General features: G+C 41.3%; 2 protein-coding genes across 3 annotated transcripts; one reads left to right on the top strand and one right to left on the bottom strand.

Moving 5' to 3' along the window:
• Positions 1–8076: 8076 nt before the first annotated feature.
• On the top strand, positions 8077–15929 carry LOC136699857 (uncharacterized). 2 transcript variants are annotated; one of them, XM_066674895.1, is made up of 4 exons: positions 8114–13490; positions 14378–14478; positions 14576–14699; positions 15772–15929. In XM_066674895.1, the coding sequence occupies exon 1, from the start codon at positions 8174–8176 to the stop codon at positions 9020–9022; it is 849 nt and encodes a 282-aa protein (XP_066530992.1). In that variant the 5' UTR covers positions 8114–8173; the 3' UTR covers positions 9023–13490; positions 14378–14478; positions 14576–14699; positions 15772–15929. The 2 variants fall into 2 exon arrangements, 1 of the variants encoding a protein (XP_066530992.1); XR_010803679.1 differs by lacking the exons at positions 14378–14478; positions 14576–14699; positions 15772–15929 and adding an exon at positions 13741–14157 and having other exon boundaries at positions 8077–13490.
• A 3956-nt stretch (positions 15930–19885) lies between these two features.
• Positions 19886–25464, bottom strand: LOC136699978 (interferon-induced very large GTPase 1-like). Its single transcript, XM_066675070.1, has one exon. It carries the CDS (start codon positions 25162–25164, stop codon positions 20464–20466), a length of 4701 nt encoding a protein of 1566 aa, XP_066531167.1. The 5' UTR covers positions 25165–25464; the 3' UTR covers positions 19886–20463.
• Positions 25465–27652: the final 2188 nt, after the last annotated feature.

The following is a 27652-nucleotide window of genomic DNA, read 5'->3' on the forward strand; positions in this document are numbered from 1 at the left end:
CATGACGGGTGGTTAAATGACGTTGTAACTTTCCCGGCTTCAAACTTTCGTTCGCCAACTTTTCACCACAAATAAGGCACATTGGCTTATCATCTTTACTTGCACTGGGACAGTTTACAAATCCAAACTTCAAAAATTCATCTTTATAGACCCTAGCACTCATTTTTTGTTTCTTCTTTACTGGCTCAACAGCAATGCGATTAGCTTGTAGGTCACTGCCGTCTCTAGAACATTCTCCCGTTTGCTCTTCAAGATTGCACACCTTTTCAGTTGTTTCCGGAGCCACTGTCTCAGTCTGTTTTTGTTTGGAAAAGAACCTTTCAATGCTACTGGTAGTTGGCCTATTCATTTTTCAATACCGATATTATTCTGAATAAAACTTTTAAACAGCACCAACTAGGCTCAACATGTCTGAGCTGCAGCACTGTTATAAAGCCAGCACTAGGGGGCGTTCGTGATGTGGCTGTTAAAACAACACTGTTTTTGTGAGCCTGTGAAAAATATATTTATTTTAATTATTTATTAATTTATTTTTGAGCGACCCATTTTTTTTTGGCTCACGACCCATCCAAGGGTCGCGACCCAGAGTTTGAAAAACACTGCTCTAGATAAACTAGAGACTGGAGCAAATACTTGACTGTCTTTATTCCTCTGGTTTCTCCTCGGGCCTGAGAATTTGAAGTCTTCCTTCCTGGTGACACTTGAACAATTGCCATAACAGACGTAAACACAGTGATGGAAAGCGTTCTGGTTCTAGAGAACTCCAGGGGTCAGAACAGTGGACAGTGGAGGTGAATGGAACCATCCTGCTCTAAAAGCTCCTCACAGTAAGTGATTACAGTGGGCCCCGGTGTGGACACAGTGTGTATAATCTCTACAGAAGAACATCAGATGACCTGGGACGCTCTGGAGCAGCTGCACATGAGCCCAATCTCCCCAGGCCCAGTTCTGGGAGTCATTGCTGACTGTGGAGAGGAGGTGAAATGCCGTTAGTGTTGTAGCAGTTAATAATTTCTACCACCAAAAAGTATCAAACAATGTGTATGAAAGTGATTTTTTATTATTATTTTTATTGTTTTCTGTACAGTGCAGTTCTCATTCATTCAATCATTCATTTATTATCTGTAACCCTTATCCAGTTTAGGGTCGCGGTGGGTCCAGAGCCTACCTGGAATCATTGGGTGCAAGGCAGAAACACACCCTGGAGGGGGTGCCAGTCCTTCACAGTGCAACTCACTCACACATTCACTCACACACTCACACCTATGGACACTTTTGAGTTGCCAACGTACCAACGTGTGTTTTTGGACTGTGGGGAAAACACACCAGACTAGTCACCCGGAGCAGGACTCAAACCCACAACCTCCCTGGAGCTGTGTGAGAGAGACACTACCTGCTGCTCCACCGTGCCACCAAATGCAGCTCTCATGAAGTGAAGAATCAAACCACTCTGTCGTCCCAGAATGAACCAGTTAATGCTCCACAGAGCGGGTCTCCCACAACGGGGCAGTCATTTTTAGAACAGGTTTGGAACAGAGTCTCTGACACAGACAGACCACTAGGTGGCAGTGTAACAGATGTTTCAGAACATGAAGAAGATCATTAAACTAAATCACTGCAGTTTGTCATAAGTTTGAATGAGATTTATTCCACTGTTCTGTAAAAGCTTGTCCAGCCTAGCAACAGTCGCTATGGAAGATCATGTGTGAGAGGAGCCTTGAGAGAAGAGCTAGAAATAATGCTCTAGTAACAGAGATCCAGTTTTCCATGATGTGTCTGTTCCTTTCTTCCCTCTGAGGGAAAGATAAAAGAAGAAGGGATCAGAGAGGAGAGATGGAAATATATTTTTAACAAATCATTCTCTTTTGAACTGTTTAGTTTTGTTTATTTTCCCAAACAAATAAACACAAGCTGCTTGTCTTATATTCCTCTGTTTTACCTGACATCACTCCTGTTTGTGAATGAATGAATGCTCCATTTCTCCAGCGCTGTTCTAGACCCCCACAGCTCTTTACGCTCCTCTCTGGGACATTAGAAAGTGTCCTCCACCCGGACGCTCCGCTCCAGCCCCTCACCACACACCCCTCTTTCTGTGAGTGATGTTCAGTTCCAAAGGCTGCCCTATAGCACCCCCCAGTGTCAGAACTCCACACTGCACTGCTGTCATACAGAAGATGAGCTGGAAATTTGATTCAGATTATTTTCTGCTTCATGAAGCTAAAACTCTGTTAAACTGAGTCCAGCACAACTTTCCACTTCCTCCTGTAGGAGTTTATTTATTTCTCTGTGTTTAACTGGAACAGTGCTGTAAATAATGTGAGTGTGTGGTGCTGGGATGTTGGAGCAGTGTTAATATTCATATTAATGAGGTATGAACTGTTTCAGAGCTCGTACACTTCAGTGTTAATAATAATTCTGATTAAAAAGTATCAGTCCCAGGTGATGGAGGCAGTAGTTATTTAAACTAAAGACAGTGTGATGGTTAATAAAGGGTTAAACTGTAACGTTCACTGTGACGGACGAGTCGAGACGCCCTGAGAAACAATGACCAGGAGCCCAGATTAACACGTGTTGATGGAGTCTTTCTGGAACAATGATCTGAAACACAGCGTTCCCGTCTCCACCAGCAGAAACAGAGGGAGGGAATCTTCACAGCAGCAGCCCTTCATCCCAAAAACAATCCACTGATCTTTCTGAGACAGGGACGTTTCTACAACAGCTTTCCTGCACTTTACTAACGAGGAATCAGCTCTTTACTCTGCACTGAGGACTCCCCCATTCACACCACGCTCCAGATCAGAGACGTCTAGACTCCAAATAACTCTGGACTGAGGAGGATCACTGCTCCCTTTAGATCAGGACTGTGTTCATATCACTGTCAGGTTGAAGAGCTCAGAGTGAGTGTGTGGAGGATATTTCACTGTCCCTATGGCCTTGTGTATGAGTTACTACACACTCAGGAGAAACAGAGGGAGATCTCTGAGCGTCTCGTCATGAGTTCTGATCGGACTGATTACTACCTCAGAACCAGGAGTTATTTCCCATAACGGGTACAGTCCTTTAACACCTAGACAGGGCATCTGCAACAACATTATCTACACCCCGCTTGTGACAGATAGACCAACAGAAACCCTGAAGTATGAGAGACAGAGCGTTAATCACGGGTTTGAGTTACACATACGACTAAGGAAAGTTAGAGGATCGTGGTCAGTGAAAATGGGGACTGGAACAGAACTATTACCAATGTAGACTTCAAAGTGTTGGAGTGCTAACAGTAAGGCGAGTGTCTCCTTCTCTATGGTGCTATACACTAGCTGATGTTTTAAAATCTTCTTAGAAAAGAAGGAAACAGGATGGTCAGTGTGACCTTCACCTTCTTGTTAAAGGACAGCACCTGCTCCAGTATCACCTGCGTCCACCTCTAATATGAAAGGCTTATTAAAGGCAGGTGCTGCAAGCACAGAGCTGTTACTAAGCAGCAGTTTCAGAGTCAAAAGCTGTCTGAGACTCAGAGGACCAAACAAAAGGGGCGTTCTGTCTCAGAAGATTAGTAAGCAGCAACACAACAATTGAGAAATTTGTACAAAAACATCTCTAATATCCGGCCATACCTAAGAAACGTCTTAGTTCACGCCTCGTCTTAGGAACTGGGAAAGCATTAATGGCGTGCACCTTGGCGTCTAATAGCTTCACCTGACCCTTACCTACTATTTTCCCAAGGTAAGAAACAACTCCTCTACCAAATTCACACTTTTCTAAATTCAGAACAAGAGAAGCATCATGTAAACGAGTGAAAACTGATTCTAAAATTTCCAGGTGCTGGTCCCATGTGTCAGTACATACCACAACATCATCTAGGTAAGCTGCACAGTTAGGTACATCACCCAGTACAGCAGGGGCATTCCGGAGTCCAAAGGCCATGACTGTGTAGTGCATGAAAGTATCTGGAGTGACGAAGGCAGAGATCTCTGAAGAACGAGAGGTGAGTGGCACTTACCAATTACCTTTAAATAAATCGAGTTTTGTTACAAACTTCACAGAACCAACCTGATCCACACAGTCCTCCATGTGGAGCAGAGGAAGAGAATCAGGCTCAGAGACTGCAGTGACCTTTCTGAAGTCAGTACAGAAACAGTAAGAAATGTAACATGTAAATTATGCAAAGTGTGCTTCTCTACATGCTGCTGGACTTTCAATTTCTTCTCCACTTACAGTCAGTTCTGTTGTATTTAAAAGTGTATACAATAGTTTACAAAGGTCAGATCCCACCATGTCATTCATTTTCATGTTTACAATTCAAAAAGATCATTAAACACTAGGGTTTTTCAGATTTGAAGAGCTTTGACTTGTATCCAATCTTCAAACCTGTGGGTCTTTACTATCAGACGAGCTCTATCCAATGATACCGCTGAGAACTCACCAGGCAGATGTTTAAGACTGGTTCACGTCCCCTTGGTGTCAGTGGCAGTGCCTTAGAGCTGTGGCCCTCTTACGTCTGTGGTCTACAAGGTGGAAGGAGGTGATATTTAAAGAGCCACAAACACAGAATAACACTCTCTCTCTGTGTTTACTGTAGATCAGGGACGTTCCCCTCAGATCTCTCCAAGACTGGAGCTGAATATTCCTGCTGCACACACACACACACACACACACACACACACATTTAAAACTTTAACACAGTGATTTTAAAACCAGGAATTTATTTTCTGTACATTTTTAAGACAAACACAGAACCAGCAAAACAAATGAGTTCACAATACTGTAGGTCTAAATAAACAGAACTATATCTACCCCATAATCACCTGCTCATCAACTTGTCCAAGGAAACCCTCACGTTGTCTCCCAGGTCTCTGCTGTCTGTGATTAATGTGGTGATGCGCTTATCAAGGGCCGTCAGAAATGTAGTGAAATGTAAACAGGGGATTCCTTTTGAACTCTAACCCTAAGCTTCTCTGTCAAATTAGCATCTAATTACAGTCTGTGTTATTAGTTATTAGTGTTCACAGCCCCTAGTGCACTACTGTGTGTGTGTGTGTGTGTGTGTGTGTGTGTGTGTGTTCACTAACCCTAACCCTACCTTATTGTTGACATTAAAAGCACGTTGTTCACAGACCATTATTTTATGACAGACTGTGCCCAGCGGAGGGTGGAGGGAGACATTTGGGATTCGGCCTCGGCTTCACGACGTCATGGAAACATCTCTCACTGATCACACACACTTTCAGACAACATCTCCTTTATTAACCCTTTAGTCAAACCAAAGAAATAATACAGGCAGCCGGTCCTGATAAACACTGTCCTCCAAACACATGTTCCACTCTCAGAGCTCAGCGACAGCAGGATCAGATTCACCCTGTAAAGTGTGGGTGGGGCTGAGGAACATGTGGCGTCTGTCTGAAGTCTCTTAAACACGAGGGAAATAAGACGATTACTGAAGCTCGTGTGTGATCTGTGTGTGAATAACTCTCTCAGACTCAGAAGAGCAGAGAAACACAGCAGAGATTCACATGAGAACAGTGTTCCATTAGATTCTATGATGAAAATGCTGTGTCTAACCGACTTTAAGGGTCTTTTTCTCCTCATTCCATTGTGTTCCACAGTGCGCTCCTTTACCCCTCTGACACAGAGAGGAGGTGTGTTTCTGGGGGTTGTAAACCTCTCTCCAGTGCAGGGAGAGGAGCTGTGTATGAGACTCATTTATCCGTTTTTCCCATTCATTTACATTAGCGCTGCGCTCTGAAAACAGACCGGTCCCCAACATGGCGCCCACGCCATAAACATTACGTCACAGCAGCCCATGAGCAGCAGAAATCCATCCGTGTGAGCGATAACTGGAAATGGCCACTAGAGGGCAATGCATTAGCAGACACCCTCTAAATAGGATGGGGTTTTAAATTCATTAATTACTCGTTAAGTTCCCTTTCTAAAGCGCTGAGTTTAGAGACTTGGGATTTTATGTCGGGTTCTTTCTTTTAATGTCATCATCTGTAATGCACTAACAGCAGAAATTCACCTCCTGTGTGAGCTGTAACTGGAAGTGGCCACTAGAGGGCACTGTATCTTGAGGGTGTGCTTGGGGTTAACATTATTTCTCAATGTAAAACGGCCATTAGATTTGGGATTTTGTGTTTTTTTGGGTCTCTATTTTACCGTGTGGATAAACTCTAATTTATTTAAAATCATGAAATATTAAATGTAAATATCTATATGTAAAAGTGTAGAACATCCATCCATCCATTATCTGTATCCAATTTAGGGTCGCAGGGGGTCCAGAGCCTACCTGGAATCACCGGGCGCAAGGCGGGAATACACCCCGGAGGGGACAGAGACACACACACATTCACTCACACACTCACACCTACGGACACTTTCCAGTCGCCAATCCAGCTGTAACGTGTGTTTTTTGGACTGTGGGAGTAAATCGGAGCACCCGGAGGAAACCCACGCGGACACGGGGAGAACACACCAACTCCTCACAGACAGTCACCCGGAGTGGGAATCGAACCCACAACCTCCAGGTCCCTGGAGCTGTGTGACTGCGACACGACACGACACGAAATTCCTGCTGAATGGGTGTGGCTCCCCCCGCTGGTCGGTCAGCATATTTACAGCCCCTGTATATATTTGGGGTTCAGCGCAGTCTCGGCAGTAGTCGTGTGCTCTGCTGTGGTGAGTACAGCTCCGGTGCAGCTCAGGAACATCACAAAGAACGGAGAATGTTGCAGTGTTTCATTTCCATTGTTTTAGTCTCGAGACACATCTGACAGAGAGCAGTCTGCCTTTTTCAATGTTATTTAAAGACATTAATCCGAGCTGAACTTGAATTATGCGAACACCCAGCAAACACGCAGACGCCCTGTTCGTTTACATTTGTAACGTTCACTGGAGGACGTTTCTAGGACTTTATGGACGTCCGCAACACGTCCTGTTCTAGAACCAATGGAACGTTCCCAAACCCCCATTCCTGGACCGTTCTGTAACGTCCCGGTACCGTCCCTCGGGGAACCGTTATTTCTGTTTCTTTAAAAGAACGTCCGCTTGTGGTCCCCTGACCGTCACTGATCACGGTGCATGACACCAGCTGATTTCACCATTCCAGGAGCATTCCCATCATTCCCCCGGGAATTCAGACTGCACAGGAGGAGGACAGTAAAGTCTCTCATCAGCCGCGCATCACTGGGGTTTACATCAATACAAATCACTACAACAGAGAAACACCAAACAAACTTGTGGTGTGTCCGGTACATCACCGCACGTCTGATTCACATTTGTGCACCGCGCTCTTTCAGCTGGGAGCGGGCAATGAGAGAGAGAGAGAGAGAGAGAGAGAGAGAGAGAGAGAGAGAGAGAGAGAGAGAGGTGTATGAGAGGGAGAGAGAGAGAGAGAGAGAGGGGTGTATGAGAGAGAGAGAGGTGTGTGAGAGGGAGAGAGAGAGAGAGAGAGAGAGGTGTATGAGATGTGCGCTTTAGAAAGGAGCCAGTCTCACAGCCGAGATCATATTGGATTAAATGTGTATTCCATAACACACACACACACACATTTTCAATGCAGTGATGTAGAGGGAGACTCAGTTTTAAACTGCAGTTTGTGTCAGTCCTATGTCCTGCTACAGACTTTTATTTTAAAACGGAGGCGTATCGTCAGCACATTGTAATTAAAGCATTCATTCAAATATAAACAGAAGATCAGGAAGTGAAGAGTTTCACAATGACTTTCCATTAGGTATTTATTAGATTTGTGATGTTATTTAAAGCTGGGGACGTATTTTCAGTGATTATCTATGAGTCACAAGGGACAGTTTGTTCCTTCACTGAGAAAATAGTGCACGACTTACTAGTGTTATTACTTTCTGAAATAGTAACACAACAGAATAATACACAACAGTAGGCAGTGAATGAATGAAAGAATGACTGAATGTTGATAATAGAACACACAATAGTGGTTGATTGTCACAGGTACGTCACTTCCGGCTGACTACTCGCGTGCTTGATTTGAAATTGTTTGCCGTTTGTCGCTGTTTTAGTCCTTTAGACGTTTATTTACAATCTCTATTGCATATTCTTTGGCATTGCTTATCCTAGTGTGCTGTCTTCATCGTTCCTAACCCACCGTGCTTCTTAACTTCATTTTTTTCGTACATATTATTTCTCATTGTTTATTTTTTTTCTCTTCATGGCACCTGCCGAGGAACGAGCCCTTTCTGAGCTCGGCGCGGAGCTCGAGCAGCTCGGTCGCCGGATTCAGCGTCTCTTGGAGAAGCAGACGGAGCTCCAGCGGGAGAAGACGAGACTCGAGGCAGCCCGCGACGCCTCCTACGTGGCCGTCGCCTCTCCGGCTCCTCTGCCGCGGCGGTTTGCGGGGGTACCCATCTACACGCCTGCACCGGGATGGGAGCGCCAGCGTGGGCGTGGGAAGCCGAGGCCGTCCCCCCCTCCACCGCAGCCAGTCTTCACTTCTGCCAACCGGTTTGAGGTGCTCAGCTCCTGGCCTTCACCTGCTCCAGCGCCGAAGACTAAACAGGACGGTGTTCTTATTATTGGTGATTCAATAGTTAGACATTTAAAAGTGCCGGGGATAAAGAGTAATGCAACCGTGTCTTGTCTCCCAGGCGCACGTGTCCTGGACGTTGCCAGGCGTCTTCCGTCGGCGCTTCGGCAGCGCGAGGACTTCGGCACCGTCGTTCTCCACGTGGGAACGAACGACATCTCCGCCCGCCGCAGCGAGGTCCTGAAGGAGCACTACCGTTCGCTTCTGGATACCGCTCGGAAGAAGACGGATGCTAGGATCATCGTCTCTGGCCCCCTGCCCACCTACCGTCGAGGATGCGAGGCGTTTAGCAGGCTCTTCGGGCTCCACTCCTGGCTCCTGGATTGGTGCGGCACTGTCGGCGTGGACTACGTCGACAACTGGGAGTGCTTTCGTGAGCGTCCGGCCCTGTATCGTTGGGATGGGCTTCATCCGAGCCGTCTAGGATCCGTAGTTCTCTCTGAGAACATTGAGGTGGTTCTGCGCCGGAACTGACTGGTCATTCCCAGTCACATCAGTCAGGTAGGTGGAATGGATAGCGAGCAGGTAAGTAATATTAAAATTCCTAATGTTCCTCCTGACCATCTCTCTACTGCTAGTATGATGAGTAGCATGTCCATGTCACCCACTCTGATTAACGCTAATAAATTTTTCAGCATTGAGACTGTGTCTGTTCCCCGCAAAGCGTGTTATCACAAACGCCCAAAAATCAGTTTTAACAACGTAATTAGAATTAACACCAAGGCACTGCAGCGAACGCAATATTTCAGCACTTCCAGCATTAAATTAGGGCTTTTAAATATACGATCTCTAACATCCAAAGCACTCACTGTCTGTGATATCATTACTGATAACAAACTCAATGCATTATGTCTCTGTGAAACATGGGCTAAAGCCAATGAATACATTGCCCTAAATGAGTCCACTCCCCCTGGCTTCAGCTATTACAGTTGCCCACGAACATCTGGTCGTGGTGGTGGTGTAGCCACAATTTATGACCCTACCATTGACACAACACAAAAATCTAGTTATGATACTAAATCCTTTGAAGTACTTACTCTTAAAGTCACTGCATCAAAAAGGCAGCACTCATTTATGCTCATCACAATCTATCGTCCTCCTGGCCCTTATACAGGATTTCTTTGTGAATTTGCTGATTTTCTCTCAAGTGTAGTTATCGTATCAGAAAAGGCCTTAATTGTTGGTGATTTCAATATTCACTTTGAGAAGGACCATGATCCACTTAAAATTGCATTTGAATCAATTTTGGATGCGCTAGGGTTCACTCAGAATGTTACTGGGCCCACTCATCAATGCAAACACACATTGGACCTAGTGTTAACACGGGGCATTGAGATAAAGAATCTATCCAATCTCTCGCTACATGAGACCATCTCTGATCACCATCTAATCACATATGAAATAGCGTTAAACTTTGATATTTGTCCACAACCACGCTATATTAGAAAGCGCACTATAACATCCTCAACAGTTAGTGATTTTATCAACAACCTTCCAGACCTTACCACCATTTCTTCTCCAACTCACCCAAATGACCTTGAGCTCATTACAAACAACCTACAACACTTATTGTGTACAAACCTAGATAGTGTTGCACCAGTCAAGACCAAACAATTTAGAGAGAAAAGGCTTGCTCCATGGTACAGTGACAGCACGCGTGCATTAAAACTGGCTGCCCGTAACCATGAACGTAAATGGAGACACACAAAACTAGAATGTTTCCGAATTGCATGGCAGCACAGCCTCACCGACTACAAACATGCCTTATCTAAAGCCAAATCACAGTACATCTCTTCCCTTATAGAAAACAACAAAGACAACCCTAGATTCCTTTTTAGCACTGTATCAAATCTAATTGGAAACAAAAAGGAAATCAACCCCATTGTTCCCTCTGATTTCTGTAGCAATGACTTTATGATGTTTTTTAATGATAAAATTGATTGCATTCGCCTCAAAATCCAAAATCAGTCCAAAGTCACATCGGCTCTCGTAGATGAACCACCCGCCAGCTCTGAGGTGCACTTAGACTACTTGAATTCTGTCGATGAAAATGACTTGCTTAGTTTAATTAGCTCATCTAAATCAACTACATGCTTACTGGATCCTGTACCAACACAATTATTTAAACAAATTTTACCTAAAGTCATTAGACCATTGCTCACAATAATAAACTCATCCCTCAACATTGGATATGTACCAAAACCTCTGAAACTAGCGGTAATCAAACCAATTATTAAAAAACCCAATCTTGACCCTCTCGTACTCGCAAACTACAGGCCAATTTCAAACCTCCCTTTTATTGCTAAGATTCTAGAAAAAGTCGTGTCACAGCAGTTGTGCTCTTATCTACAAAACAATGACATTCATGACATTTTTCAGTCTGGATTTAGACCAAATCACAGCACAGAAACGGCTCTAACAAGAGTAACTAATGACTTACTCCTTTCACATGATAAGGGCTATATATCTATTCTGGTGCTGCTTGACCTTAGTGCAGCATTTGATACCATAGATCATGTGATGCTTCTTGATAGGCTGGAAAATCTGGTAGGAATAAAAGGATCTGCCCTCTCTTGGTTCAGATCTTATTTATCCGATCGTTACCAATTTGTTTATCTGAATAATAAGTCCTCTAATCATACTTTAGTTAAATATGGTGTTCCACAAGGATCAGTGCTCGGCCCTGTATTGTTCACACTCTACATGCTGCCACTGGGTCGACTAATCCGTAAGCATGGGATTCAATTCCACTGTTATGCTGATGACACACAACTGTATATATCAGCCAAACCCAATGATGTTGCTTGTCTACGTAAAATAACAGAATGTCTAACTGAAATTAAAGACTGGATGATGCAAAACTTTCTCATGTTAAATTCTGATAAAACTGAGGTCTTGTTACTAGGTAAAGATACTCAGATACATTCACTCAGAAATGCTGCTATTGATAATTCAACAGTAAAACACAATGCCATCATTAAAAACTTAGGGGTAGCCTTTGATTCGACTCTCACATTTGATACCCACATATCCAATACAGTCAAAACCGCCTTCTTCCACCTACGCAATATTGCCAAAATTCGGCATATTTTATCATTAAAAGATGCAGAGAAACTAGTGCATGCTTTTATAACTTCACGTCTAGACTACTGCAATGCGCTCCTGGCAGGGAGCTCGTGCAAAGCGTTACACAAGCTTCAGTTAGTTCAAAATGCAGCAGCCAGGGTGCTCACTAGAGCTAGAAAATTCGAACATATCACCCCAGTTCTCTCGTCCCTACACTGGCTACCTGTAAAATTTCGCATTGACTATAAAATACTCCTCTTAGCTTATAAATCTCTAAATGGTTTAGGCCCGCAGTATCTTACTGAACTTCTCATACCTTATCGCCCGTCACGTACACTTCGTTCACAGGATGCCCATCTACTCTTTGTTCCTCGCATTAAGAAAAACACAGCAGGAGGAAGAGCCTTTTCTCACAAAGCTCCTCAACTCTGGAATAGCCTTCCGGTTACTGTTCGGGGCTCAGACACACTCTCAATCTTTAAATCTAGATTAAAAACCTACCTTTTTAAACAAGCTTTTGGTTAATCACTCACCTTCAGGTTACTCCTTCTCTATTGGTGTTCGGGCTGGTTTTCATATTATCACTGTTCTGTGTTAACCCTGTCATATCACCATAGCTACAGCATTCTTAGTTAGCTGTGTAGTAACCGCCAACACGCTGTCTGTCGCTGGGTTCTCTTGCCTGACCAGTGGAAGCTTTTTTCGCAGGACAAATTTCCCCGTTCTTTACCATGACCCTACTAACCTCTGTGTTTTTATTTGTTCCCTTTGTCTGGCTTTCTTTCTCCTGTCTCTCTCTCATGCTTTGAGATGTCCTGCTGCTCTCCAGGTGTTGCCCTGATCCAGCCCCTGTGTGTCCTGTACAAGATCCTGTCCTTGTCTCATCTACACTATCATGCTTGGCCATGCTGTTTTATTTCAGATTAACTCTGCACCTAATTTTAACTCACACTGAATCCCTGATCACCTCCTCCTTCATCAGACTCATACATCACTAATATCATCATCCTCACCATTTTCATTTCTGCTTCTCCATCATCACTAATATACTACATTTATATTACTATAACCCCTTCATCGGTCATTTCACTTTTACTTCTGTTCTCTGTTGTGTCTCCGGTGTCGACCCGAGGAGGATGGGTTCCCCGTATGAGTCTTGGTTCCTTCCAAGGTTTCTTCCTCGTGTGCTGAGGGAGTTTTTCCTTGCCACTGTTGCCCCTGGCTTGCTCATAGGAGGCTTGGACCCGGATCTCTGTAAAGCTGCTTTGTGACGACTTTTTGTTGTGAAAAGCGCTATATAAATAAAATTTGATTGATTGATTGATTATGCTTACCTTGCTAGTCCTTCTAATGATGGTGTTTCTAGGAGTGTCTTCCGAGTCATCTTCAAGGTATACTTTGTACTGTTTTCTTCTTTTGGGGGGATTTTTTCTTTCAGGAGTGTCGTCATCCTCCAGAAATAATTTATATTTCTTTCGCAGTCGAGGGACCATGTCTGCAATAGAGTAGCGGTAACTAATAAGAGAAGTAGTGACGCAAATTTAAATTAAAGGAGGCCCGCAAAACATTTAAATCAAGCCGCGCAACCCAGTACTGTAACGGACATTCTGATAAAGTACGTTAGCTATCTACTGAACGAAGAGGACGACGGATCGTTCAACATGGAAGTCAAGTACGCTTTAGTGGACTTTTTCACAGACAACATAATTCATATCTGTGAAATATCAGAACTGAAGTATCCGGACATGTCTAAACTCAAGCAGGAGGCACTTCATCTATTATCTATGGGACAAACGAGAAGAAGTGTACGTCTTGTGGAAAAAGTCTCCCTCAGCTGAAAGTGAACGCTGGCCGTGTCGAGTTATTCAGTTTAGCGGTAAGTTTAATCCGTTTATTTTTTTACTTACCACTTTTTATTAATGATCCTAACACGTAGTGTATGACCATATTGTAATTATTATTTACATCTGTGCGGTGATCGCACTACAGTCAGCGCTAACACTAGCACTAGCTAATCGTAAATTTTGAAAGCTGGCGTTGTTGTTATTAGCCTAGCTGCGACGACCATATGCTAACTAGTGTTATTGCTAGCTTACTCTTTTACTGTGACATTTGTTTTTCTACAGCGACTCGCCAATCCATCATTGAGACACAAAGGAAAGTTGAGAAGGGGAATAGTGATATTACACACATACCCCTATTTGCTCCAAAGGAGGATTTGTGTAAGGGAAAGAGGGAAAAATCTAAACGGCCAGCGACGGAGCTTGGGGTGACTTCACTGATGATAAGTGTATTTAGTGACACATATCGTGATATCTAAAACGTGACAACGTATGTAATTCAACGTAGTTAAATAGTAGAAAGAATGACAGGACTGCGCATAATGCATACGTTAAATATATTCACACAGAATAACACTATGATGGCATTTCCTCTGCGGTTTTATGTGTTTTCTGGGATATCTAGCTGCTATAATTTATATATTTATCATACGCATTCATAATTTAAATATATAATATTACAATATAATGTAATATTGCTTTAATGAGAAATAAAATAAAATGCTAACAATGTTATTCTGTTGTTTCATCCATGTTCTGTACATATTTTGTCATACAGAGCTTCATGAATATAGCACTCAAAAATATATGGTCATGGTTCAGACATGATGTGAATCAACAACAGACAGTGTTGTAGCTGCAATTAAATCTTGATATTTTGTTATTGGATTGTTGGTATTTTATTCTTAATTCTTTTATACAGGAAGACATTCCAGTTAGCGCAAAGAAGAAAAAGCAAAACAAAAAGCCATTCATGAAAACATAATGGCTGCTGTAAAAAAAAAAAGCTGCTCTGAAAATACGGTGAGTAGTCAATGGGCAGATATTTTTACCCCCTGTTCTTTTATTATAGTTGATTAAGGCCATCCAGCTCATATTCCCATGTGTTAATATACACCAGGCACTGAGATCAGCAGATGACAACTTGATGAAGGAGATAGAGAAATTTAAAACTGAGATTCAAGACTTCAAATATGAGAGGAGGTTTAGAATCAAAGCAGAGAAGGAACTGAGAGATTGGAAAGGTAATTTAGTTGAGAAGGCCTGTTTTATTTTCAGGCTGCTTACAAGTATCTCATACTATTTTAACATACGATGGTGTTATTTGTTTCATGGATAAACCATACTCAAATGGATTTAATTTACTTTCTATACAACACAAAATAGCCGTATAGTAACACTACATACTATTTTTACATTAAAATTTCAGCTTCAAAAGCATTGTAATTCTTCATTGACCTGTAATAGGGAGAATAGACCATATGTCATTGTTACTCCTGTCTCAGCAATGCAGAAACTGCACTATTTTACTTTTTGGAGGAGGGTAAGAAATCAGCATCCCCTCTTGATTTCAGGACAGAGCTGTAAAAATGAATTACACTCTGCAGCAGTAGTGGGGAGCCCAGTAGTGGGGAATTGTTCAAGTGCACATAGTTCACTATATAGTGAATTGGGCCTTTCTAGGATGGTCCTTTTTTAAATCATTTTATACCTAGTCATTTTACTGACCTGTTGCCATTTAACATTATTAGTTGTGAGATGTTCCACCAGGTGTTTTCTAAGCATTAAACAATTTAAAAAACTTTACTAGTTGTTTGTTTCTCCTATCCCATCATTTTAAAAGTGATGCTGGCATCAGATTCATAAATGTATATTAACTCTTCCAAGACCAATAGAACTTCAGTTTCAACAGAATTTGAACAACATTACATTGTGAATAACAAATAATTGCTTTTTTTGCTTAGTATTCTTTCTGTCAGAGGGATAAACAAAATGCATTTGAAAATCATGTGATATTTTATAATCCCTGTTTAATTATGTTGAGCAAGTTAGTTTAAGAACTGCATTTTTTGTCATTTTTAATGTAACCTCTTAACTAATGTGCAGTACATTTAAAGAATGGCTTTCACATGGTTTACAGTTTACCACTGCTATTCCGTGAACAGGAGTTTGGCAACTCCGCATATATTGGTGAAAGCAATCAGCTTGGGTGGAGAAGGGGAGTAATCAATGGAACTGGACATAATTAATAATTCAAAATAAGTTTGAGTTTATAATTCAAAGTAAAATGTAAGATGACTTTTTTGTTTGATGCAGACCACATCCAGCAGAAGTTTAATGTTTCAGCATCCCAGATCAAGGCAGTCATCCGTACAAAGCTGAACAATGAAGACAACCTTTGGAAAAAAAGAAAGTGCGTTGTACAAATTCCATCCTCTTAGATGGACTTATTTTTTCAGTTCATACTTACATAATTTAACATTATCTTATATATAAAATGTGATATACAAAATATCACATAACTTGTAAACGAACTGTGACAATAAATTTCATTGGTTGTAACATTGTCTTTTGTGTGTTTAATTGTCTTTACCATGTATTAAATATTTTCATGCAGCTCATAAATAGTGTCAGTTTTTTGTGAATACTGCAGTTATTGTATCTCATTTACATTACTGCAAATGATCAAATGAAAAATAACTTTATTTGTATTGCAGTTGTACTGCATTATTGTATTTGAACTGCATAAAGCTTGCAACAATCGTAGTATTGTATAAACCTGCAGTTTTTTTGTGTCCAAAAAACTGCATTTTACTGCAATTTAAAGTTTTTGTGTTTTTCCTTGATGAATTATGCAGTATTTTCACAGAAAACTGCAGTAATCTTTTGTAAGGGGAGGACGTTTCTAGGACTTTATGGACGTCTGCAACACGTCCTGTTCTAGAACTAATGGAACGTTCCCAAACCCCCATTCCTGGACCGTTCTGTAACGTCCCGGTACCGTCCCTCGGGTAACCGTTATTTCTGTTTCTTTAAAAGAACTTCCGCTTGTGGTCCCCTGACCGTCACTGATCACGGTGCATGACACCAGCTGATTTCACCATTCCAGGTGGAGCAGATATGAAATGTTATTTTTGTTTATTTATTATTTTATATAAATGAGGTAAAATTGTTTATGATTTACGACATTTGGTTTGTATTTTATTTTGTGATTCATGGGCTTGGCAGTAAGAAAGGAGAGGAATGTAGAGCGAAGTTGAGTATGAAAAGTTCTCTCAGGAGTTTCTAGTGCCTTCTCACAGACAACAATGAACTGTTTTCTTTTACAACACAAATACATGAATGAGGCGACTGTTCCGGCTCCTGTTTGATTTGACATTATACACAACGCAGAGGTGGTTCTGTGGGGGCTAGCAGATTGACACCGGTTACAGTGGTGCCGTGACCCGGATTCCCAGTTTCACCAGCTGTTTCAGATCAACGTCAGCTTGGTCGCCATTGGTTTTTTGTGTTTGCTGCATAGCAGTGAGTTGGACTGTGCTCTGTTTAATTGGTTGTTTTGTTTTTTCTTTTTATTTACACAATTTTATAAATTGATATGGCTTACTATTAGAAGTAGAAGGTGATGAGGGCAGTCGTAATGTTAGTTTTGACAGAGGGCGATTGTTAAAAGAAGCTGTGGAAACTCCTTTAAGAAAAAGGTTTTGCAGACTCCCCTGTTTTTTGTTCGACACGTTTACACCCCGTGTAGTTTATTTTCTCAGCAGTGACGCAGTGAAGATGAGGATGACGAACACTCTCCACAGACACGTCTGAAGTTGTAAATAAATGTTTATTACAAAAAGAACAGTGTCCACTTTATAAAGGGTTAATTCCCGTCCAGTTAAAGTAAGGCATATGGCTCTTAATTAGTTTTGCTGGTGATTGGTTAATTGTTTAACTTCCCTGTGCTCAGGGGACCCCTGCTGTATGTGAGTGTTTATACACACACACACACACACACACACCAACCCTCACCACGCTGCAGTCACGACTTCAACAGTCACAACAGGAAGGACGTGTTTTGGATTAGTTTTTCCTTTAAGAATGTTGTAAAATAATGTTGTTAAACACTTACTAGTGGGGTGACCAGACGTCCTCTTTTTGCCGGACATGTCCTCTTTTCGGGCCCTAAAAAACGCGTCCGGCCGGGATTCCAAAACCGTCCGGGATTTTGCCGTCCACAGTCTTTCTCCTGTCCCAGTTATTACAGTAATCCCTTATCCCTTTTTTGAAGAGTGCACTTCGATGACGTATGATGACGTTGTTGTAGGTGAATAAAGGGGCGCGCAGGGATCCAGTGTTCAAGGGGGCGGGGCTCAGAGCAGAATGGGACACACGTCGCCGCGCGCCCCTGCTCGTGTTTACATCACTTTCAGCCGAGCTCCACATCAGTGTTTGGAGCCTCGAACAGAAATGTGTTGAAAGTTGTTAAGGTAAATTCTCTTAGTCTCTTCTTCGTTTTCGGAAGCGTTTCTGTGTCACACGAGCCTTTCACTTTCTGCTCTGTATTTTACAAAACTGAAAGTCGTCACTTCTGTCCCCATAACGACACAAATACACGGACACACACCCGACCGTCACTGACTCTCTGAGTTAATCCAGTCACATCTGCGCAGTTCTTCTGTTTAACATTAACTTTAGAAGAGAACAGACCAACTCTCCGGATCATTAAATCAGAACAGGAGAGAGACTGAGTTATAACTCTCACTTACAGCACGTTTGATCAGACAGAGCTTATAAAATATGAAATATAAGTGTTTTTACACAAATGTCTGGATCCCAGCGATGCTCTGATCATTTATAGAGTCTTTATTTCTTCTGGTTGATAAAGTGTGGTGCTTGCTTTTAGTAACGTTTAAAAAACACAGTCAAAATGTAAACTTTAGTCGCTTTAATACAGGGCTTCAGTTTTGAAGTGTGGTGTGAACAGATAATAACAGGTCTTAATGATAATAAACATTGATAAAACAAATGATAAAAATATTATTTGATTGTTTTTGCTTAGGGCCAAATGTTGAATGGAAATGAATCTGTCCAAAAATCTGTCCATTTGTTTTTTATCTTGTTAACCAGTACCTGTTTATGTATTACATTTCAGCAGCAGAGTTTGGTTGTGGAAGCATTAGTGATGCCCACCTGCCCCATGTGTCCTCTTTTTTGAAAACTCAGATATGGTCACTCTACTGACTAGGAACAATCACATCTATTGTTAGGAGTCGGCTTACGGCCACCAGAGGGAGCCAGACTGCAGCTCCTCCGGTGGCATACAGAGGCTGGTCTGCTCCCTCTACTGAGGGAGAAAGGGGTGTAACCCTAGCCGCTCGCCGCCACCCGAGGGCGCACCACCCGTAGTTCCGACCTCAGGAGAAGAACTACATCTCCCTTTTCACCCTCGGGTCATCAGCGCAGACGAGGAGCACGTGGCCGAGCACGTATTTAAGAGAGCGCTCAGCCAGGGATCCTCCTCACCCTTATCTTTTATACTCAATTACACTCCTTTGTCAGGGTAACGGTAACATAAGGTCCCATAGAAATTTCATGGCAGACCAATGGCAGAGGTTTTAAACAGGGACAGAGTCTTTTCTGGAGTGACTTCTGAATAAAGATAAGAGTGAATTATAGTCTAAGCACCCACACACATTTAATATTTCCCCTGGGGTATTGCTTTTTTTCTCTGTTGTGGTTTGAATTGAGCTTTTTGGTTTTCCTGTTTTGTTTGGGCTCATAAGCTGGGGTCTCACCCAGCGCCCGTATACTTTACCTTCAGTTATTTTCCGTTACTTGGTCTGGCCCAAGCCCTTTTGTTATAAATTCCCTGTGTCGGTCTCTCCCCTCTGGGTCGACGTCCCCACGATTGAGTCCTCCTGACCTGAATCATAACACTAATGTTTACTGTCATGTATCACATAAATAATGTACTAAAACTGTATAAAACATCTCTCATAGCAATATATCAATAAGATAATAATCTCAAACTGTTCACAACAAAAAACACAGCTATATTAAGGTGGATTCTAATGTGTAAACGGTGGAAGGAAGAGCTGAAGATGGTGATCCAGGGTTAATGAGACATGACAAAGGAGAAGATGACAAATGTCAACATAGAAATAATGTGAGTTTAGAAGACCTGCATTTGACAAATATATATAAATAATACATTGGGGAAAATGTAAATAATGGTAATTAGAACCATTGATCTCAGTACGGAGAAGTTTACGGTAGGACCATGAGAATGTCGGTATGAAGGTGTCTGTAAATCTGAAATGAATGTAAATCAGATCGACTCTAAGGTGTAACAGATTCACTCTTTGATGTAACTACAAACCAGTGAAAATATACATCAGAAAACAGATTGAATTCATTGAGATTTTATTGAGATTGAGGTATGATCAGCTAAAACACATGAGACATCATGATCTAGATCTATATCATACACATTCTGTTTTCTTTTTTTAATCACTACTAAGTTGATAGACTTCAGTACGATATAAGACACGAGGAAGGTTACACAAATTAAATTCAATCTCATCGTACATGTGTAGAGTGATAATAAAAGACACTGATTCATTCATTAAATGTGATATAATTTAATCAAAGGATAGCACCACCTGAAAAATGTAATGGAAATAGTAAGTGGCTTCATTATTTGATTTCTAGAACATGCACAAGTACAGGAATATATATATATTCTACACACAAGAATTGATCAACAACAATTACACAGAAAAGTCAAATGCAGATCATTTTGAAGGCGTAAGAACAATAATACGTTGGATTCATAGCATTGGTAATCAGTCTATATCAGATTCCCACTGTGCATTGTTCTCAGCTAGGAATTCTTCACAAACGTTATATAGTAATCATCATATGACTGTTTACTTATGTATCTTCACTAAATGTTGACTCCATTTATAATGGTATACTCAGTACTGGTTTCAGATCTGTGTTCTCTCAGACAGTATATAACTAATACTCCAACTCATCTAATGCAGACTGTTTTGTAATTTCTTCCCATTGTTCTGGGATCTTTCCTAGACCAGTGAATTTATATCTATATTTTTTCTCCCATTGTGAACGAAACTTACAGATGAACCATTTCCAGTACTTCTGACTAGTGTCATCTCCAGTAATTTTCCATTGGTTGTAGGGTTCTCCAGCCTCTTTGTAGTTCTTGTAGGGGATCCATTTACCCTCTTTGTGTGTTCTGAATCTTTCATTACTGCTAACTGCTGTGGTACAGAAATGTATAACAAAATTATCTGTGTCCACATAATGGAAGCCAGTCAGAGCCAGACTACGATGAAACCTAACACTGTGATCTCCATCATGGCTGGGAATCGTGTTTGTGCAGACAGCTTTGCAGAAAGGACACTGGGCCCAACATCCCTCCACCTGCTGAAAAAGAATGTGAGTAGGTTTCTCTCTCAATGCTTCTACATTCAACTTTTCAGCTTTAACCATCTCTTCCAGGGATAGGGTTAGCCTTTCTTTAAAAAACTCCCAGTCTGTGATGTCTTCATTTTCAATGCAACGCAATTCATCTCTCTTTATTGTAATGAGATGTCCCACACTTCCACAGAACAAGTCAAGCCACGTTCTTGCACTGCCTGACTTTTCATCTACTTCTGTACTTATGACTGTGCTTGCTGTTAATATCTGGTTTTTCAGACATTTCAGATTTTCCTGATGTATTGCATCCAGCTTTTCATCGTCACGTAAATATTCATCCAACTTTTCTTGGATAAATCTTTTAAAGTATTTCTTGGGGTAATCAATGTACTCCTCATACATGTCGAAGTTCTCCTTTTTTGCCAGGTGTCTCAGGATCTTATTCTCAATATTTGACCGACTGCCATTGAGAGCCCCATTGTTGGACTTCATCTCATCTGCTATCTGCTGAGTGAGTTTCTTATTTGCTGCCTTCAGAACCTCTGGTGTGATGTGTTTACAAAGAAAATCCACAAAAATGTGTACAGAGCTGGCTCCTTTGCAGTAGTTTTTGAAAGATTGGAGATAATTGTCTCGTTGGCTTTGTAAATACGTTAGTGGGTGGTTTTCAGTCTTGAATTTTTTATGCATCCTCTCAAACTTTGGAATATTTGTAAGACAAATATGGACAGACAACTCCACCCTGAATTTACTGGTGAATTTTAAATTGTCTACTGTCCCCTCAAATTTAACAATACACTTTTCAATATTTGATAGAATTTCATAAATGAAATTTTCATCAAAATCCTTCATGTCATTTTCTTTGTCAGTGATGTATTCATTTACTTCATGAATAACAGTGTTTTTGAAAACCTCAACATCATGTGCAAATTTACCTTTGCCACTAAACCAATTCCAAATCTTTTCCCATGTTGTTTTCTGAATGTGTTGTTTCGCATCAAACTGAAAGCTCCTTTTACATTTAATTATGTTTTGGATGCCTGCTATATTACCAAACTTTTTTAGGAGGACTCCTTCCACAACAGCTTCCACATTCAATGTGTCCTCAGTAGGCTGTGATTTTAACACTTCCCCTGTCCAGGTAACCCAGAGACTGTCAAATTCTTTCTCTACCTCCTGATCTGTCGCATGCTTTTCTTTAAGTTTAGATGCCAGCCTTTTACTCTGCTCAGTCAGCTCTGTCATGTATTCAGCTTTTCTCTTGTCCAGTTTTGACTTGTTTTTCTTGGAGTCAAGTAACTCATTACATTTTTTCAATGTACCCTCAGAGAGCTCATGCTTCAGGTTTTCAAAGCGTTTGTCAATAATTGTCTTCCACTTTATGAGGGTGTCTTTGTTTTTGTCCTCTGTGAAATACTTCTCAATCTCAGTCTTCAGAGGATCATAGACTTTGCTATATTTTGTCTCCAGATCCATTAAAGTTACATTGTGAATTAAGCTGCTGCCAATTTGATTCTCCAGTTCAGTCTGGAGGTTTAGAGAATATTTCCTCAGGTCCCATGACCATTCTCCATATTTATTTTCCAAAGATCTGTACACCATCGTTTCAACTGTATTTTTGAAGCTGAACACAAAGTTCTCCTGCAGGAGTGCTGTCCAAAGATCAGAGACTCTACTTCTGAGTTCTGACAGTGAGGAAATTTTACATTTCTCCTTCCATGATGCAATGTTCAGAAGCTTGGTCTTCAGCTTCTGAACATTTTGGCTGTAGGAAGGATTAGGTGGGGCCATGGGAGGATCTCCCTCTAGAAGATTTGTGAAGTAGAAAACTTGTGTTTCAATGTCAAAGTGTATTACATCACTGAAGCAAGTGATACCTTCAACATTCTCCTCTTTTGCTGCTATTCGAGCCATCTCATCCAGTTTCTCAAGGAGACGTCTCCTCCCCTCAATGTTTTTATCTCCAGCTGAAGTTTCTGCAACATTCTGGTGCACAAAAATACAACTAGGTGTGATTTTAACCTCTTTCATTCTCAAGAAGGCCTGCACACAAATCTGAAGAATGTCATGCATCTCAGAAGGGTTCTCCCCCATGATATTGATGACTGTTGTATCACCAATTCCAATGATAAAAGAGGCAAGCTCGTTGTCATGATTCAATGATATCTTTGTACTGAGCTCTGGAGATCTGAGTCCCTCTGTATCTACAATGAGGACACAGTCATATCCAAGGTCATTTCTAATGCTTGGGTCCACATATACAAGCTGCATGAAGGCTCCACGAGTGCATCTTCCAGCACTCACAGCAAACTGAAGACCAAACATGGTGTTCAACAATGTGGACTTCCCAGAGCTTTGAAGACCTAGAATGGAGAGAACAAACACCTTTTTGTCTCCAAGGCTTTTGAGAAGCTCATCCAGGACAGCGTTTATCCAAGTTAAAGGCACGTGGGCAGCGTCTCCATCCATTATTTCAAGTGGATACCCAGAGAGCAGCATTGTTGCTCCTATTTTTGGAAGTGTTGTATATTGTTCAGTCTGTTTCTTTACTTTGCCTGACATCTGAAAGGCTTCATAGATTTGACTGACTTCTCTCATTACATGCTGGAGCCCAACTGTAGTAGCAGCCATTTTGTCAGTTATCATGTCCAGTTTTTTTTGCAGAGAAGATACAGCAGATGCTTTTTCTTTATCTTTGGGTACATCTTTTATTTTTCTCCAATTTGAGCGATACATCTCTTCAAGCGATGCCAGCTCATCAGAGGTGAAATCATCCAAGAGGATTCTGAGCCACTGCAACATGTATAAACTTGTGCTTTCAAACTGAGTGGGTGTTGTTAAGCATTCCAGAAATGATCTCATGAAATCCTGGAGAGGAGTGGCTGCTTGACATTGCTTCCTCCGGATAGTGGCCATCTCAGCTGTGATTTTACTCTGCTGTTCTTCGATACTTTCATTATCTTTGATTTGCAGTCGGAACTTCTCTTTATGCTTTTTGGACCAATCATGCCACATTTTACCTTGCAGTGGTAAAATCTTTTCCTTGACAGTGGATAACCCATCTTTCTCCAGAAGGCACATTAATGTCTGGGCCTGTTCACACCCATCTTTACATGACTGGTTATCCTCATCAACTATGAACTGTAGTTTCCTTGCCTCTTCACAGCAACTTTCAATTGTTGCCTTCTGCTTATTTTCAGTGATGCACTGTTTGATGCTTGAAATCAGTTCCTCTGTAAATTCAGCCTGATTCCTGTTCTTTGCAGCTAGCCTCACCTTTGTAGGGTTTTTTGATTGCTGAATTTTATCCTTACCTGAGAACATGCAAATCAAGGGAACAGGAGACTTGGACAGTTTCTGGGAGACCTCTTTAGTGGTTTCACTCATAGACTGCTCTGAAAGTAGGAGGACATTGACTGTACTTACAGCTTGAAGAAACTCAAGTTGTTTTGGATGATCTGCTGCATCACCATGAAGGTTCAGAAATGCCAAACACTCATCAAATATGTCATCTTCCTTCCCTCCAGGACAATACCATGCAATCTCCACAACTCCCTCCATGAGCAGGACGCCTGGAGTGCTGCCTTTGCAATGACGGTGGAAGAACACACTGTGCTTTTGTTTGCTAATAACAGCATCCAATATCTGGGACTTGGAGATGGACTCAGAAACCCCCAATCTAATGAAGGAAACAATTGGCACTGGAGTATTGAACATTTGTCTGTTCTGGTACTTTCCATTGCTGCCAGATGCAGGCTGTATTTTGCTTTGCCATGATTTTCTGATGTGCCGGAGTGCCCAGAGAGGGAATTCCACTTCATCTGTACAGGGGTTGGGCACTATGAACGGTAGACTAAACTGACAAGCAGAGAGTTTTGTAAAAATGTACTGTCGCAAAAAATCACTGGAGCAGTGGAAAATGGCCATGTGCACGTCCATTGGGTGAATCTGTTTGCTGCTCTGCTCAATTTCTGTTTTAACCTGAAAATCAAAGAAATCCTCCTCCTCCTCCTTAGCATTTGCACCATCCTCATCCATATCCACGATGGTTGCCTCTGGTTTTACAAACAGATACCTGGCTGTGTAGTCCAAAGTCATAAGTTTGTAGAGATAATGGAAGCTTAAGTCTTTCTCTGTTTTGGGCTCTTTTACATCCAGAGATAACCTGTTTATGAGAAGAATATTACTTTTTGTCATTTTTTGGGGATAGGAATCTTGTAGACCCAACTTCAGAAGTAAATCCCTAAAATTTATGTTATTAGCCATGTTATTAGCCATGTTATTCACTGGCCTGTTCTGCTCATCTGTTGTCTGAACTTCAGGTAAAGGTGCTACATGCTTCAGTAATATATTTTCCAGCTGACAGGCTCCCTCCTCGACTGTTGCACTTGTCTGATCACCCTTTATGAGGGAATCTAATGTAGTCTCCAAAGAGTCCCAATCATCATAGCTTTCCTCAATTGCTGATTTAATGACACTTGAAAGCTCATCCTTTAGCTGTGTCTGTAAAAGCTGCAATCTTTCTCCCTTTAGTTTGGGTGAAATCTTTATTTGGTCTTTGTTAATAGAAACAGTCAAAGCTGTGTAAAAAAGGTAGGCCTGAGCCCTAATAGAGCACTGTTCCTTAAGAGAGGAGTACTTGCTAAATGCTTTCTTCAGTTCAGACTGCAGGAAAATAATTTCATTTATATCCAGAACATGATTAAAGGTCTTATTGTCTCTGCTGTACCCTACAGCACTCATTATGGACAATATCAACAGTCTAGCTTCTTTTTGATCATGTTCTTCCAAGTGATTACAGAATGAATTCAGTGACAGGGTTACAGTGTTTGTAGCTTTTACACTCACACTTTTTTCCTGTTCAGCAGAACTGACGTCTTCCAGTTCTTTTCTGACACATTTCAAGATTCTGTCTAGGTCTGAAAATGTAGACACAGAAATTTGTTCTTGGGAATTCTTTTCAGAGTCGTAAGCCCAATTCATAATTGTCTTTCTATTTGGAAATTTCTCTAGTTTATAAAGATCAGATTCCAACAGAGAACGCATCAGACGTTTTAGATTTTCAGCTGTGAATTTGCTGTTTACATTAGCCACTTCATACAGATAATTCTGTAGTGTCTTATCTGAGAGACATGTCCGAAACCAGGTGTTGTGAGATCCTGTTTTCTCATAGAGACTGGTTTTTAAGTCCAACAACTGTATTAAGTGAGGCTCGCAGTCAGAGGCACTCCACTTCTCTACTGACAGAATCAGAGCTTCTGCTTTTTCCACTTCAGAAAGAATGTTCCCACCCTGCTCCTCTTCCACTTTTTCTCCAGTGATATCTGTGTATGCTTCCATCAGTACTCTGCTTAAATTGTACACATCTTCAAAATCATGTCTGTGAGAAGCAGTTATTATTTCCCAGACAGGAACCAGGGTTGTTCCTTTGTCAATAACATTCCAGGTTCTATTGTTAGCCACAAGATGGGATTTCCACAGTAAGTGATCATCAATCTGAGCAGGACCACCACTTTTACTGACTGTTAGCTGCACTTGACTCATTAGGTCTTCTCTGTGTTTCCCAGTGAAAGATCCTCTGAGCTGTGTGGACGATGTTGTGGTCTTGCCTGAGATAGACAGTGCACCAAATCCAAATCCAGCACCACTGTAAACGTTCAGAGCTTCAGAAGTTAATTTTTTAACTTCAGACAGATCATTACTTTTGAAGCCTGATGCAGAAGCTCTCCACCAGAACACTCCACCGAAGTGTAGTGGGCCCTGGTTCACATGGGACCCAAATCTCTCATAGAAACTTCTCACTCTGTGGGTTTGTTTTTTGCATCCATTAGAATGTAAAATGATCTTCTCGATTTCTTTAAGGGCATTACGAGCTCCAGGGGAAAGCTTCAGTTCATCCTTCTGAAAAAATCCAGATGCAAGTGGAATGTAGTTGTACTTTGTGTGGTGGATATAGGACTCTTCCTGTGAATGTGAACTTATCTTATCTGTCTCTGTAAACTGATTTTTTTCTGTACCAAGTCCAAGGCTGAAGCCTTTGAACCCAACGTTCAACGAGCAGCTGAAGCTATAGCCTAGTTTCTCCATGGCCTTGTAAAAGACTGTTTCAGACTTGTGAGAGAAAAATTCTTTCTGCTCATAGCTGGGGCTTTGCCTTGGGCCGGTAAGTGAAAATGAATCTGGTATCTCAATGAGCTGCTCTCTTTTCTCCAACATGTCTTTGGGATTCTTGGTTTTGTAAACCCCCTCCAAAGCCAGACCTCCAGATGCATTCTTCACAACTTCTTTATCTGAAATCATCTCAGATGAGATTTCTGAATTCTGTACAACACCCAGGAAGTTATTCAAACGTTCTATGACATCCTTCAAAGTCTGACCAGTGTTTATCCAGTTTTCTCTTGGGATATCGAAAGCAGTGCGAATCTTGTCTTCCATGTCTTTAACTTTAGCATCATTTCGATCTTTGCCCTCTTTAAACATATTCTCAAGTTCTGTGAGACATTCCTTAACCTGAGCTAGATTTTCTTTTAATGACTCCATTCTGGCCTGCTAACACTTTAAGTATTATTATTATTATTTTTTAATCGGACTGGACTTATAATCGGACCGGACTTATAATCATTTTCTAACGAGTTGTTATCATGGTGTGGGTTTAGTCCATAATTTCCTAATGTTTGTTGTAAAGCTTTAGATTTTGATCATCTGCTCAAAGCCTCAAATGTTTTAAAAATCTAAAGATCTGAATCTGAAAGGTAATTTAATAAAC

Source organism: Hoplias malabaricus, chromosome 6 (assembly GCF_029633855.1).
Source record: "Hoplias malabaricus isolate fHopMal1 chromosome 6, fHopMal1.hap1, whole genome shotgun sequence".
Classification (NCBI taxonomy): domain Eukaryota; kingdom Metazoa; phylum Chordata; class Actinopteri; order Characiformes; family Erythrinidae; genus Hoplias; species Hoplias malabaricus.

Excerpts from the sequence above, each read along its gene's own strand:
- LOC136699978 (XM_066675070.1), bottom strand. The coding sequence starts at position 25,164 with ATGGCTAATAACATGGCTAATAACATAAATTTTAGGGATTTACTTCTG.
- LOC136699857 (XM_066674895.1), top strand. The coding sequence starts at position 8,174 with ATGGCACCTGCCGAGGAACGAGCCCTTTCTGAGCTCGGCGCGGAGCTC.